The sequence below is a fragment of the Limulus polyphemus genome, unplaced genomic scaffold (genome assembly GCF_000517525.1).
Source record: "Limulus polyphemus unplaced genomic scaffold, Limulus_polyphemus-2.1.2 Scaffold266, whole genome shotgun sequence".
NCBI lineage: Eukaryota > Metazoa > Arthropoda > Merostomata > Xiphosura > Limulidae > Limulus > Limulus polyphemus.
In genome coordinates this window covers 29,756-46,571 of record NW_013665876.1, presented here as the reverse complement: position 1 = coordinate 46,571, position 16,816 = coordinate 29,756, and the positions used below count along the sequence as shown (strand labels likewise).

Below are 16,816 nucleotides of genomic sequence, written 5' to 3'. Positions count from 1 at the left end.
TTTTTGCTTTTTTTTCACTATAGTTTTTACAGCTGCTGTTTCTCAATTCTCGAAATAATGAAGCACCAACAGCACTAACATCAGTAACTCTACAGCCGCTACATATTTAACTTTCTTATCTTTATTAATAGTTAAATATATTCCATGACACAAAAATGACACAAAAAACTACAAAATTTAAAGTAGATGAAAGAAATAGCAAAATACTTTTAGCTTTTTCTATTATTATATCTTCCTCATGATCTTCTTTTACATCAATATTTTCAGAATGAGAAGAATCTGAATGTTCACTCTGTTGAGTCTGGTTCTCAAAGTCCTCTTCTTTGGAAGCTGAGAATATAACCTAATATATGTTGACTTGAATTTACATTATCAAGGAGTGTGTTATACAGAAATTAAAGATAATTTTTATCCAACAAGTATTTAGTTACTGAAAAATACAAAAAAGGTAATTGATTTTATCTGAAAAATAAAGGAACGGTAATGCTATAAAAATTGTAGCTTTAAATATAAATTAATAATACAAGTAAAGTATAAATCTAGAGTTTTTTCAATAATGTTAAGGATATTATCAGAAAAAACTGTTTATCAAGTTTAAAGATAATTCACCAATCCAAAAGATCAATCAAATAAAAAAAGGTAGTTTTACATAAATTATAAAGTAGTCAAATACAAATCTTTAAAAACAAAAATATAATAAATATTCTTCTGAACATGATGCAAAAGTTAATTAACTGTTATTACAAAATATCTAGCTAAAGAGAAGTGTAAGTCTGTATTAGTATACCACATGGCAGTGAAGCTGATCATATGTTCTGGTATCATAAGCAAGATAATAAGCAACAAATTGAAGATGACCAAAATTCATATGCTCCCAGACCTACTTAAAAATCAATAGTTGTTTTAATAAAAAAAGGTAGATGATGAAACTGGAATCCTGTTCAACCCCTAATCTATTAAGTCTCCGGGCCAAATGGACCTTTGTACCCTTGTTTAGCATAAACATAATCTTGGAAGCCAATGTCCATGTACAATGGAGAGCCTTTGTACAGGTTGTCAAGATGTATAGAGTATTATTGCTCTCAACATCCTTCAAAAAAATGTGATTCAACTGAAATTTCGGTTTTGGCCAATAATGCATAATCATGGCTATTGGACTGAGCACAACTGATGAGGAAGGAAGTAGTTCCAAAAGTGACATGGAACTTGGGATATCTTTTTTTATAAAGTGCAGTTAACCCCATGTAAAGCTTATGCAATATGAATCTTTAGTTATGGATATAATGTGCTTTTAACTTTTTCTCTACTGGTAAAGACCATATTTAATGTTTTCAGTTTTTCACTTTCAGAAAGATTGAGTGTTCCAGTTTGTCAACAAAAGAACAAACAATTTATTTTTATTTACAAAATTAAGTATATTTAATCATTTTGTTCTGTACTCTTCTGTGTCCTGAACAGCCATCATACTAAAAATTTTACTTTTAATTCATAAAGGTAGATTGTCTGTCATAATTCCTGATGGTTTTATCAAAGATCAGAGATCTACAACATTTTTCAAATCTATAGCACAAGAAATCTAAATGGGTAATTATGTTTCATAAAACATTTGGCCATTTAAATTAGGATCTGTATAAAAATAAAAACGAATGCCTGTGCCTTTTCAATTTTGACTAGTTTAGTGTGGTGTTTTATAGTATCCCTTAATAATGGTAATACAACAAAATGTGAGTAAGTAAAAATATTCTTACAATGTCTGTTATACTCCAGTTAATGTTACGAACTTTGAAAAATGAATAAATTGATGTCTGAAGATTGATCAAATTATGTCAAAAACTGAAGAACATTATAAAAAGATATTGTTCAGAAAAAATCATTAAGACATCCAACGATCTTGTGAACGATGAAAAGCTTGAGTAAATGTATAACTCGTTGCCTTAGATGAGCAGTAACACACTCAAAGTAGCAAACCTAAGATTGAGCCAGTCATGAGACTTAATTTTCAAGATGTAATTCATTTTGGAAGATTTACGGTGGAAGTTCAATTAGCATGTCCATAAAATTGTGAACTGTTAGTACAGGGAATGACTAAGGAACTGTTGGAGTGACTAAGCAGAAACAATTTGGAAGCAGTAATAGATTAAATGTTTACACAAGAACTAACTTTACCAGCTCAACTTAGATGAATTCTCAGCAATCCAAAATTAAAGATTTATGTTCCTAAAACAAAGAAATACTTAAAGAGAACAAACTGTAAGTGATTAAGAACTTAACTATCACATCTGGTTTGATACCCTATCAATACACAAAATTATAGTTTATGAAGGCTAAATTCTACAATAGGTGCACATATTTTGATGATTGTAATTTTAACATGGCCATTTCTTTCAGAGGATTGACTTGCCGGATAACCTTCTGAAAAAGTTAAAAACATTATACTTGATCTAACCTTACAGCCATACATCTTTGAAAGCAAACAGTCAAAGGCACTGTATAAGTTGATGACACTTCTTGAAGAACAAATGTACTGTTTTACAGGTATACATTACCAGTAGATGTATGTTTACAGAAGATTTTAGGAATTTTTTTATAAAGTTTTAAAAAAATCAGCTAAATGCAAATGAAGGGTGCAAAAGCACAAATGAATTATTCACTATAGGTTTATAAATAAACAGCAGAAACAATTTAGCCTTAAGTTAGGAAAAAAAGGATAAATTGCAAAGTTCTTCTTGGTAATTGTCTTCAAAAGCTTGAAAGTATTATAAAAAATTATCAAATAATATTTCCAGAACTATAATTTTCTTACCCTACTTGTTACTGTTCTCAAGCACAACATATAACACCAAAAATTATTCTAGTTTATGCTTTTATAATTTCTAAATCATAATCCTAAATACTTTAAAAATAAATATTGGTATTATATTCTATATATGATCATCTTTCAGTATTTTTATATGACTGAATACAAAAGCTGAAATAGTCACAAAAGGAATTATTAATATGGAGTTCTATAAACCAATACTTTCATTTTATATATGTATATACAGACAGGGTGGTCAAAAATTATTTTTCCTATCTTAAAATTTGATAAGTAAATAAATAAGGAAATACAACCATACAGTATTCAACACCTTGTAGTCCAACTCAAATAGTTTTTATTGTTATGTTTTTTTCATTCCAATGAGTGGTGTTACCCCATAAAATGGCAACCTCCTTAGCCACATAGATGAAGACAACACATTTCTAGCACATGTACTGTTTAGCAATGAGGTTACATTTTATACCTCAGGTAAAGTGAACTGTCATAACATCCATGTTTGGGGCTCAGAAACCTTCTATGACACCAGTGAAATCATGCGTGATAGCCCAAAGTGCAGTCTCATGTGTGACAGGATTATATGTCATTTCAATACCAAATGATACATTAAGCCTTTTTTTGTGCAGTTACAATTTTATGGGGTAACACTACTCACTGGAGTGAAAACAAACATGACAATACAAATTCTTTGAGTTGGGATACAAGATGTTGAAAATTACATGGTTGTATTTGCTTAGTTATTTAATTATTAAATTTTGAAATAGAAAAGATAATTTTAGATCACCCTGTATGTTAAGATGAGAATGTTAAACTGATATATATGAAAGTAGCTCATTAATCACAGGAAAATATAATGAATAATTTAATATTGCTTTATCATCATCATGTTGTTGGTTACAACTTTCCAAATACTCAAAAGTAATAAACCAAAATATTTTTAAATATAGATATTTAAATAAATCTGACATTTCTGATCAAATATGTTTTGATTTAAAAATAACAAACAAGTTCCAGCATATTTTGAAATAATTGAACATTAAACAGTCAAATAACAAGTTTAAAGTTCAATAATACCTGTATTTTAACACCTAAAGTATACATATTTTCAGTTAGTTCACTTCACTAATTTCAGAAGATTGTATTTTGAATATTGAAACTTCACCAACCTGTATTTTTTTCTGTACTTTAAAAGAATGCACATTCCATCTGCTTGTATTAAAGTAACAATGAAAACTAAGCAAGTTCAAAGACTCTACGTGTATGTTAGTGAAATTCAGTAAGTTTAATTTGTAAAGAAGGAGAAAACATATTTCCATTTTTTATGAAAATGAACTAGAGAATTATATTTAAATATTAAATAAGATTGCAGTACTACTTTTGAAATGAAAAACTTAATTTCCACAATTCAAGATTTATTGCCTTATAAATATGCCATTATCCATATTCTCAGTAAGTTAGAGACTATATGGAATGTACTCTCTTTATTCATGCTTCAGAACACTTCAATTAAAGACTATTTAAATACAGTCTATGAAATGCAGTGCACCAGTCATGTTCACAAATTTGAAAATATTTGTTTGTGTTCCTGCATCCTAGTTGTTTGATTAAAAAGGTTTTGGATACAGAATGTAAAACTAAAAATGAACTGTTCCTGGTATGCAATGCTGCTGGATCTCAAGTGTAATTACAGTGAAGATTTTCAAAACAAATAAAGTTTTTATACATTTACTATTTTAATATTCTAAACATAAAACATTCATAAAGATATATTTTGATTCAATATATATAAATTAAAATCTTTATTTCACAGTAATAAAATCAAATAGTTGTTCTTTCTTAATCATCTAATAGATCTTATATATCAATACTTGGTAAAAAAAAACATCAACACTCACCAAGCTTTGCAGGACTTTGTTTTTCTTTTTGTTTCAACTTTGGATCTGTGAAAATAAGTGTCCCAGTTTTCTCATCTCTGTAAACCACAAGTTAGTTACACATCAATGACAATTACATCAAAAGTCAGCAAAAGTTACAATAAGATTTCATTATTACAAATATAAAAAAAATACAGTAATAAATACTCAACCACCTATAAAAACTTATCAGTACTGTAGGTAATCATATTGTGAATAAACAATATTTATTTTCAATTTACTGATCTTTAAGGATTCTAAAAGAATCACTTTTAACTTCTATTGATAAAATAAACAAAATCAAGAATAATATCCTGTAACATTCTACTTTTAAATTTTTTGAGAAGAAATTAATAATGTTGTTTATTTCTTAAAGATATGATTTTATTTGTATCTATGCATTTTAGCATTATAAATCAGAATACATACTTGAGGGCAAAGGTGTGGCAATAAATGCATTATTTGAAGATTAAGTAATCAACCTTCCTATTTTATAAGATACAGTAACTTATATCCAAAATCTATGAGAATAAAAAAATATGTATGTCAAATCACTTTGGAAATATATTCAAAATAATAGGTTCATATATTGTATGAACCAAAATATATATATATATTTCATAATGAAACTGGGATAAAGTTATGAAGTACAATGTGCATTGTACTTATCTGTGTTGCTAATATTCTCAGGTAAGAATTGTAATCATTCTAACAAAGTTTTGGCAGAAAAAGGAATTATGGAATTAGACTAAATGTTGACTTGAGGAAAAAGTCTGGGAACAGATCTCACAATAAAACAAATGTCCTTTATCTATTATACAAGGGCACACAAATACAAAACAAATAATTAAATTTAATCAGACATGTGACTCTTCTCTCTAAATTTTAAGAGCTCTATGTCAGGTGAAAATCTTGATAATAATGATCTAAAAAAGAATTTGGCCAAGATTGAGAAAAGTTAACATTTTCCTTGCCCGACAATATATTTCAAATAGATGCCTCTGCATATAGATTACTTATTTGATTCTTGATATTGCACTATTGTGCATGAAAGACCTGCATGCCACCACCCTTGTGAAACTCCCACCTAAACTTAACGTGAAATTGTGTTACTGTATGTAGACATATCATGCAGCTAAACCCTCTATCAATAGGAGTGTGACACTTCCTTGCACACTTGCTCCTTCTACATTTGCAACCAAAAAATCCTCATTCTTTGATGAAGCAACCAAGAAAACCACACTGGGTAAAGGATAGGAAGGGTGGAAACATATAAGGAGGTGAGTATCTATTGGAAATACATTTTCAGGTAAGGAAAATGTTAACTTCTGATAAGATCCTTCACATCTGTACAAAAATTAGCTAGTAACCCACACTGAGATGGTGAAGGGACCAGATGAAAAGATTTAAGAAGCTTCTGGCATTTTGAAGCATTTTTCGTTATTTTTAAATGCTTCAAAAATTGAGAAAATATATATCTCATAAAAAAATGCGTGTGGCACATATATATGCAATAAGAAATATCGTGCACACTTAGTGTATGTACAAGAGAAGTTATACAATGACACTTGACCAAGAAAAGAAAAGTATATCAAGTATAAACCAAAAATACCCTCTAATCAGTATTCAGAAATAGATATTTATATTATCCGTAAACCAACTCTATCATAGCAGAAAGACAGCCGTGAGAATGTTTATATCAACTATATTAGAGATTGGATACGAGTTCCATGTCTCCAAACAGACACAATCACTGCAGAGAGAAAGCTATGAGAATGTTTAAATTAGCTTCATTAAAAACTGGACTTAACTTCCATAAAATGGATTAATCAGAATTTTGATGTGAAGAAGATGAGGAGAGATATATACAAATAGGCTGCCAATTTACTGTCTTTGGCCATAACCAATTATTGAAGTATTTTTGTTTTTTGGTTCCTGAGAATTAAGATGAGTCTGCAAAAATTATCCAATTCAGTGACAGATCTACTTGTGGGTTGGATGTGTACACTATTTGGAGAATCATAAGGATACCAAAAGAATTGGTTTAAGAACCATGTTTTGGGCTCAAAGATCAGTTCCCTAAAGCTGATTGAAAAACCAGCAGATCTGTTACTAACTTGTCTTCCCAGTTCCAGACATGAAGACGTCAGTTCTTCTGAAAATCAAGAACATCCACTATCCAACAATTGCTATTTCTATTAGTCGAGTAGTGTAGTTAGAAAACTTATGTAAAATATAACATTAAGGAGAACTCGTGGATTGAAGTATTTCTGAGCTCATTTCCAATAACTTTTTAATAGATAATTGACTGGTTATAGCGAGTAATTTAATGAATACAGTAGAAGGATTAATTAATAAAATGTTAGGCACTCAGGACGAGATGTTTGATTCTCTTGATGTGGAAGCTTACAAAGATACTTTTATTGATGTTTATGAAGATGAATATTTGAATATATTATATGAGAGATTTGATACATCTTGAACCTCAGTCTTTCTTTACATTAACTGTGAATTCCTCGAGTTAGTAACTTGTGTGCTCCACTCGTGATTGTAAACTGGATTTAAATACATTTATTGTGAGCTAGATTTGAAAATTTTGTAAAGATAAATTTTTAAATATTCAAGGTAAACATATTCCTCATAGAAAGAAAAGGGTAGCTGCAAGTAATAAACCAGGTTAGTTTAGAGAGAGTATAAGAGAGAAAATTAAAGAAAAGCATCATAAACATGGTGAAGACACCTAAGATGGAGGTAGACCAACATCAATAGGAAATGGACATGGAAGAAGGTCTCATGGATCGGGAAGGAAGGATACAAAATGTGGAGTCAGACCCTGGACTGAGACAAATGGATAAGACAAAACCACGCATGAAGACAGAAAATGGTGACATATGTAAAACAAGGGACCACTTTGTGACGAGAATCTTGTTGGAAGATAATCGAACCACCACCAGATGGTAGAAGCCAGGAAAAAGGCAAGCAAAGACCACAATGTGATGACAGTGAGCTCAGAAAGGAGACCCAAGACCTAAAAGCACAGAGACCAGGATTTGGTGCCCCCTGGTTTAGTGATACAAGTGACCACAGTGTAGAGATGGTAATGTACTATCATCACCATCCCCCATAGGAGAGGAAGGAGGTGGAACAAGGCTCGAGAAAGGTGATATGGAGACTTGACTGACGAGAAACTGGAAATCTCCCAGGAGTCGAGGTAAAAACCTCAGCTCCCTAAAGAGGAGTATGGGAACAGATGTAAATCTGGATAAGGTGGAGGAAGCAACACCCCTCTGCAGTCTGGACACTTTTCAACCACCAAGTCAGGGATTTGAGAAGTTTCATTGACAAAGGAGTGTTCACCAAAGGGAATGCACGGGAGTCTGACCCATGGGAATGAGAGCTTCCAAGGAAGTCCACATCCCAAACAGATAGAACATATCAAGCCATAAGAATGATGAGGGTATGAGCCAGAAAGAAATGCAGAGGTTTTTTATGAATATGCATAAGTCCTAAGTAAACAATTGGAATTCATTCACCATAGTAGTTGTTTTTTTACATTTTATGTTTAAGTAAACATACCTTTTAAAGATTACACCAGAATTGACGTACAAAAATTTGGGGTATATGAAATTTCAAAGCTGAAATGTTGATCATGATGGGATGAAACCTTAAATTCTTATCTGAGGTGATCAGGTACATCACAGTGACCAATACTAATAAATTAAGAGAACGAATTCATCAAATTAGCATGGGTTAGATCTCAAGAACAGGATTAATATGTTTGCTTCTGTGTAGAGCAATACAATTGTGAATAAAAGGTTGCAAAGTAAAAGCTAAGGATGTTGAAATGATCTGTGACATAGAAGATGTCAATGAAGTAACATGGTAATGAGGTCCAACCTAATGTTGAGAAGATGAATGACTCTAAAATAAAGATGAGACACATATGCCCAAATCAACTTCTTCTGACATACTTCTTCTGTATGTGAAACAACTTTGCAAGATGTATCTGCAAACAGATATTGTTGCAGAAAGGAAGTACGTTTAAGTTCAGTCACATTATTAGCAGGGAGATTAGTACATTGTAAAACAGCTGTATAAGCAATAAATCAAATGAACTGAGCATCCATGTTGATAATGAAACACATCAGTAAAGAAAGTTGACAAAAAACTGCCAAACAGAGAAACATTATTGAGAAAAATAAATGGGAGATCAAGATTAGTCTATACCTAAAAGTGGGCCGAAGAAGCCATCTCAAAACAAGACTAATAATTATCATCTAAACACAGAATTTGTCGAGAATATACAGAAGAAGTCCACATACATGACCCCCCCCCCCCAATAAGAAACTTGAAGATCAACTGTGCTGTCATATGAATGAATTTAGATGACCCTTATCAAAATAATCAGAACATCATGAACAGAAGGCATGTGATGAGGTTAGGTTGATTTCAAAAAGAGTCAGCAATAACGCAGATATCAAATGAACAGAAAAAAAAATAATGATTCTAATACAAAACCATACAACATATTTACATTACTACACACCCTACTCAAAAGCTAAATCGGCTCAACAGAAGTCATGCGGAAGGTGGAGATATGGAAAACTATGGGTAGGTAACATGTAAGTATTGCATTGCGTCAAAGACATTCAGAAGAGTCTAACTGTAAGTAAAGGTAAGTATGCCTGTCCTGAATCATTAGGTTCAAGAAATTTAAGTCTTAGCATTTACATTTTTATGTACCAATTCTAGAATCTGTAAAATTGTGGTTTTACATTATTATTCATATGAAATCATAGGAATTGTAATTTATCTTTACTTTTTAGTTCTAAAACTCATTATTCTCTTACATATCCTTGAAATAACTTTGTTAATTGTCATCATCAATATATACTAAATAAGCTTAAATAAGCAGAGTTTATAAGAACTGATTATTCATATTATAGATATAATTTATACTATGTATCTTAATTAAACCTGATACTTCATTAATTAATTGAATACATTAATTTTTATGTGCAAATCAAATACTTATTTATACACACAAGCATTAAAATTTTGTTTTTATAATAGAAGTTACTTTTGTGTCAAAATCTAAAGTTTGCTTATAGAAAAAAGTATGTTTTCTTATGTAATTCAAATAATAACATACAAGCATTCATTAACCCAAAAACAGCAAAACAAAGTTTGGTTGATCAAAAAATTAAAATACTAACTGAGATAATTTTAAACTATGACATGAATCGAATAAACATGAAAACTAATCATATTATACGTCTACAAGTACCTCTCGAATTTCTTATTCTTTGATGGTTTACTTTCTTTTTCTGTGCTTCTGGTGGATTCTACTTCTGCAATAATAATATAAGTCAAGTATATGTATTAAATAATGAAATTAATTCTAGAGTAATTTAAAATGTGCAGATACAAAATGTATAAATATCATAAATGAAAAAAATATATATTGCAAAGACTTTCTTGAGATTATAAAGTAAATCATATTTTAAATTGTGATGCATTATATTCTTGGGTTGTAAGAGTGCTATTACTCTAGTCTAATTAATAATTCAATCCAAAATCAGCTACTGCATTGTGTAATTAAATTTGAAATTATTGTTATTTTCTAATTTTTACAAAATAGAAATATCATACAAACATACTCAATGATGTAAACCATTTCAAGCATTTTTTTTCCACATTTCTCTAAAAGATTACTACAGTTCCCTTCAAATTACACTCTGTTCTCTCCAAGGTATATCAAATAAGTTGCATGAATTTCTGTTCACAGCATTTTACTTAGATACTGTACACACTAAATCACTCACTTGTTGTAGAATCACCTTATTTATACAAAACTTTAATATAAGAATTCTATCAATGATAAACCTGAAATACACTCAAAACACACTAACAAAACTATTACTAATTTCATATAAACAAGAACCTTCCAAGTGAACCAATACATCTAGAATTATGTTTGAGACATTTAACTTCACATACCACTAGATGGTTAAAATTTAGGAAAGGAAACATGTAAATTTAGTGACAAACAATATATCAAGTATAACTGATAATGTACTTGGTGAATGTGATATAGTTATACATCACAGTATGTTTAAAATTTTCATTATAGGACATGACAAAAATAATTTGCACATTATAGAAATGTTGTTGATGAAAGAATTCAAAAACAAGATTACTACTATAAAGATTATAGTGGCTTTCGTTCACAATAATTAAAGGAGCCATAAATGCCTAATCATACTTTTAAATTTAATACAGTGCAGTACTACTTTTATTGATGGAATCTTATGTGGAAGAGTCATATCACTTTTATATTAATAATGTTTCTTGTCATACTGAATGATGAATCTAGCAGTGGTTTGAGACAATAGCATCCAAAATTTGTTTTGGTTACCTCAAAGTCAAGACTAACATTTCACAAATCTCTGAGATATTTTGAACTGAAGAAGCAGCTTCAGGTTCTCATTAAGCTTAAAACTGTTTGAAAGAAAAGCAAAAATTTGTAATCTACTATGCGTAATATACTGATAATGTGGCAAGTGTTAATAACAGTCTATGATGTTTAACATCAATTTCAGGTTTCAACAACAAAACACAACACACCTTCTCAAGGAAACATTGACAAATTAAAAGCGAGAGATGAAAGTCACAGCTGGATAGGAGCAGGATAGCAAGAATTGGATCTATACAGAGGAACTAACTGGATGAAGCTCACTGAGGTTAGTCAATATCACAGAGATAATTCTCTCTAAAGGACTTACAACAGCCAATTGGGCTAAAAAACAATATAGAGAAGCAAAAATCAAAAGAAACCAAAAATAAATTTTAACCTACATTTTCACACTTTTTTAAAGAAAAAAAATCTAAAATTCAAAATGTCTACCAAGTAAAAATGGAAATTACAATTTAATATTTCTTTACTTATAAAATTACAAACACCAGTAAGAAAAAGAATGAGACAAGACTGCACGGAACACAACAAAAAAAACTATGCAAGATTTGTACATGGAAAGTGATAATGGAGTTTTGATAAACTGACATATCAGTAGTATTGTTTAGACTTCTGATTTTTTAATACTTGGGAAGTAGGTAAAAAAAAACCTTAAAATTCACATAAAATAATTGTTCATCAGGTTTCTAAATATTTTGTTAACGTGGGAAGTATTTGTTAGTTTTAAGATATTCTCACAAGAGCTTTGTGCTAGTTATCTTTAATTTTGAACTGACAGACTAGAGAGAAGACAGCTGGTCAGCAGTACTCACTGCCAACTCTTGGGCTACTCTTCTTTGACCAAATAGTGATTGTCAATCTTATAGCATACTCACAGCCCCAAAGCTTTGATAAAGTTACACAACACAAGTATAGTTCATACTTCAGGATATTTTTCATTATTTCTAGTTTTGTTTGTTTAATACTATCCTATTGTTGTGATGTGATCTATCGTTTTGACGGTATTTTTGGATTATTTTGTAAACATAATGTGAATTCAAGTTCTTGTAACAATAACAAATTACCTTATTTTTTTAATAATTTTGCTACAAGCTATATTCATGATTATGTCTAACTTTAGAAACAACTTTTCAATAGAAATTTTGAAATGAACGTATGGTTAATTATTAACTCACAAGTGAACTTACTTGCAGGATTTTGTTGCTAATCACTTCATAACAAACACAATAAACCCGCTTACTAGCTAAATCACAGAGGAACAAGCTCATCAATTCTTACTGTCTAATACACTAACTGACTTTGATCTGATTAACTCCTAAACTAACTTTAGCATTCGTACATTATACTATTTGTATGTATGTATTCCAGGAAGCTTCTAGGTGTTGTTATTATTACAAGCTACCTCTAGCAAACAAACACCTAAATTAAAATATAGCTTACAACACTATTATAAATTATCTATTTCTTGCAATGCTATACTTTTTGTAATTGAGTATCTATTCAAAATTTACTTGAAAATCAATTTTGCAGAAAAATCAGACGTGACCCTCTAACACTAGAAAAGTACCAGCTCCTTTTTTTTCTTTTCATTGTGGACCTTTGCCTGTGGGTCCAATCCCAACTGTTATTTTATTTTTTTCTTTATTTGGGTACACTCAGTAAGCTCCTTTCAAAATATATCTGCTACAGCTTTCTATCATAAGCTCCATTAATTATTCGTGAATTAAAACCTAATTTTAACAAAACACAGGTGTCACCCTATATGTTTTCTAAATTGGAACAAAATACTTGCACAATATTTCACACAATAGATACAAGTTACCTGATGATAGCGAAACGAGTGGTCAAAATGTCGTAATAAAGTTAATCAAAAATTAAAAAATAATCCACTCAAAAGTTGTACCTCTGGACTTTTATTTATACTTGTTTGTATATTAGCATTACTTTTAACAGTTATATGATGGACAATTTGATTATCATCAATTTGAAGGAACTTTCACTGTACCATTAGATATCAGTTGATACGTACATAATTATGAAAGCAAAAATAACCAAATTCTAGAATTTCATTGAAATATGACCGTTTCCATATAAAATGGGTTTTTGGGATGGATGATTTCTGTCAGGATAAATCCATCCATTTTCTTTATGATTTCCACCACTTCATCTCATATATATTTTATGTCAGGTTCTACTTACTACTTTGTGGTAGCTTGTTCAATATTGCTTTTCTCCTCTTCTTCTTTGTGTACTGGAAAGAGACTCACTCTTTTTTTTTTTTCCTCCCTGACTTTGTTCTAGCAACCATAAACATCACTGCTTTATCCTGACAGGTCTTGCCTGCATCTTGATAGTTGGCTGTTCTCAGGCCCTTTAATTGATTTTTTCTTGATTAATGGCATTTCTTATGCCAAAATTTGTATTGATCTTCTCAGATTTTACTAAGCATGTTATTGTGGCTACAAAAGCTTCAGTTCTTGGTTTGGAGCTAGTATGACTCCGATGAGAGAAAAAAATGGACAATATTTTTACATATACAAGTTGTGTTTTATCTTCTTCGGAACTGAAATATTCTGTTATCAAATGCAAAATTTTGGCTGTCCAAAATTTTCCTTTCTTCATAGCTTTATTATATGCCAAGGATTTCCTGGAATCTTTTTCTTCTGGATGATTCAGTTGGGAAAAATTTCAGTGCTCTTTTAAATATCAACCACGCATTTTGAACATTTGTTGGTAATATGTTGTCTTACCATTCTCATGAATTATTTTCTTTTTTAGCAAGCCTAAGTTCAAAATATCATACATGGCATATATTTGTATATTTCTCCATTTTTTATTCAAAACCATCGGAACTTTATATCTTTAAGACATTTACAAGTTCTTAAAAAACAATTCTTGGAAAACAATGTGAAAAGATTTAAAGAATTATGCTCATTCATGTCAAAGACATTCATACAGACATATTGAAATTTGTTGGTTTTAAAACTGATTCAACAATCTTAAAACATATTTTTCGTGTCATGTACTCTTTATGGTCATCGCTACATCTTGATTATTCTGAACTACTTAGGATTAGTTGTTTTCATTTTTGAGGTTAGAGCTGAGTCAGTTGCTGGGATATTTACCAAAGAAATCATTTTTCACACATATAAATTACATACATTCTAAAGCACAGTCCAGTCATACTGTTGTTAAAGTGATGCTGTTACCTAAGCCTGATAATGTGACTTTCAGTCAGCTTTTGTTCAGAAAACAAACAGGTCATAGCATAACTGCAATCAGCAATTTACACCAGAAACATTTTGATGCACAGACCTGTGTTTACCACAATATTTTAAAGCTTAATCTTATATCTGAAGATAAGCCTTTGTATACTAATACACTCTAGTTTATATGAAGTGTACAATCTATAGTTTTCATTAAAAGATAAAATCAAACCTGAGTACAGGTTGTTTATCATAGTTTGAAAATGTACAAGTATCAGTCAAGGATAGATATCTTCTTCTACCTGTATATAATGAAAATACTTTTTGACTGAAAGACTACCTCATAGTAAAACAAAACTGACATAGGATGAGTAAAAAGTTTATTTAGCCCTATAAAATAAATTTTAAATAGTTTAACAACTCATCAAAAAAATATAATTTTCCTTTTCAGGTATTACCATAACATTTGTTTAGCATACCCATATAAGATAGTACCTACTTATCCCATATTCAACAAATATACATTTTTTGAACATCTAAGATTTTGAATCTTACTACCATTTTAACTGACAGTGAAACTGTGAAAAATTTTAGTTTTGTTATCTTTCTTCTTTCTCATCAATGTGTTCTTAATATTTCAAATTGCTGAAAACAGCAAAAAAATCCAAATTTATTTTTATGAATAAATTAAAAATTCAATATTATATATTAGTTTAGGACTTTGCCTATATTTAAATTAAAAATAACAAAAGAAATAAAAGACTTGATAATAGATATTTACACAGATAATAATGTTAGTAATTTAACTTTGAACATAATTAAAATCAAACCTCTTTTCAATGAATTAACTGGCACAGGTTGTGGTGCTTCTGACATACTATCCCAGTCACTTCCAGATTCATCATCATCATTTCTTTTATGACCAACAATCTCCAAGAAATAAAATATGATACTGATATTTATAGCTATATTTATGATTCGGTCAAATATTTTTGATTAGAAGCTTCATTATAATAAATACATTAATACAATTTTCTAACAAATACTCTTATAATAACAAACATTAAATTTTTCTGTAAAAATGAATCACTAGATGACAGTTTGAAACCAGAGGGAACCTTTTAAATTATACCCACAGATGACTGAGTAAAATTCAGTTTAGGATGGTAATAAGGATAAATGTATGAACTTAATAAACTAGACTAAAAAGGAACCATTTTCCAACAAATTAGAATACTTTGTACTTTGATGATAATCTTTAAATACATGTGTAATTCATATTGAGTCAGAATGGTGAGATAAATAAAAGTAGAATGCTATGTGATACACTATCTGGCGAATAATATTCCCTACATGAGATGAATGTGGTCTCCCACTAGCCCCCCTCCCACCCACAGTGGATGACAAGATATATATATAATTCATGAGTTTTCCTATTGTCTTTATTACACCATTTCCTCTACTACCTTATCATTGTGGGATTCCAAGTATTAATTATGTGTAGAAATGAGTAGTTTCTAAAGTTAACATTTTTCTTCCCTGAAACTAGATTTAAGATAGATACTCACCCCCTCCACAGAACCTTAGCACTGCCTCCCTACTTTCATTGAGTTTCTTTTGCATCCTCAAGAATGAACCTTGGTTAACACACAATATGCTCATGGGGTCTACTGAGCATGGAGGAAATGTTGTACTCCTATTGGTGGGGGCTTTTGTCTAATGCTAAGTGCATGTAGGGGCTGAAGTTTTCTTCAAGGCTTGATATATGTGCAAAAAATATTTTTAGCAGTGGGACAAGGTAATAGCTATCAATTTTGTGGTGAGGTATCTTTCTGAAATATATTTTCAGGTAAGGAAAATGTTAACTTTATGATCTATGTTGTTCTTCTTGTCTCCTGTAAGCATAGCGAGTAAACAGGTTAAAATGTATTTTCTTTAAACTTTATATATTGTAGAAACAAGCAATGAATTATGTAAAAGTACAGTCAGAGTTCTAGCTAAACCCAAACTCCTGTGCCCCATGGATAAGAGAATTTGTCGGGAAACATGAGATTTGACCCCACCTGGGTACCGAATATGCACCAAAAAAAACCATATGCAAGGCAAGCATAAGTACTTTGCTTTGAACTTTAAATTTGTACCATAACAAACTAAACAGCATACAGTTTGCCCACAGATGTACACAATCAACTTCTAACAGGTTTCATCAATCACAATAAATTGAACAAAAATAAAGCCATGTGAAAGTGCCACATGATTAACCCTTTCACTTTGGGTAGATCAAAGTGCGCATGTCACAACCTTTCACAGAAGTTACATTCAAAATTTAATTAAACTGCTTTATTATCAATATATATGAATTAACTTGGCATCAAAACACTGATAATAAATATGAAAAAACATTGTG

At 30.3% G+C, this 16,816-nt stretch overlaps 1 protein-coding gene across 1 annotated transcript in view; it reads right to left on the bottom strand.

The window, feature by feature from the left end:
* The window catches only part of LOC106456861, a 46,869-nt gene that overhangs the window by 10,822 nt on the left and 19,231 nt on the right, over positions 1-16,816 (bottom strand). The window contains exons 3-6 of the mRNA XM_013916233.2: positions 15,240-15,339; positions 10,016-10,079; positions 4,711-4,787; positions 208-330 (exon numbers count right to left, since the gene is read on the bottom strand). Of these exons, the coding sequence (XP_013771687.1) occupies positions 208-330; positions 4,711-4,787; positions 10,016-10,079; positions 15,240-15,339 (364 nt within the window). The remainder of the gene's footprint in view (positions 1-207; positions 331-4,710; positions 4,788-10,015; positions 10,080-15,239; positions 15,340-16,816) is intronic.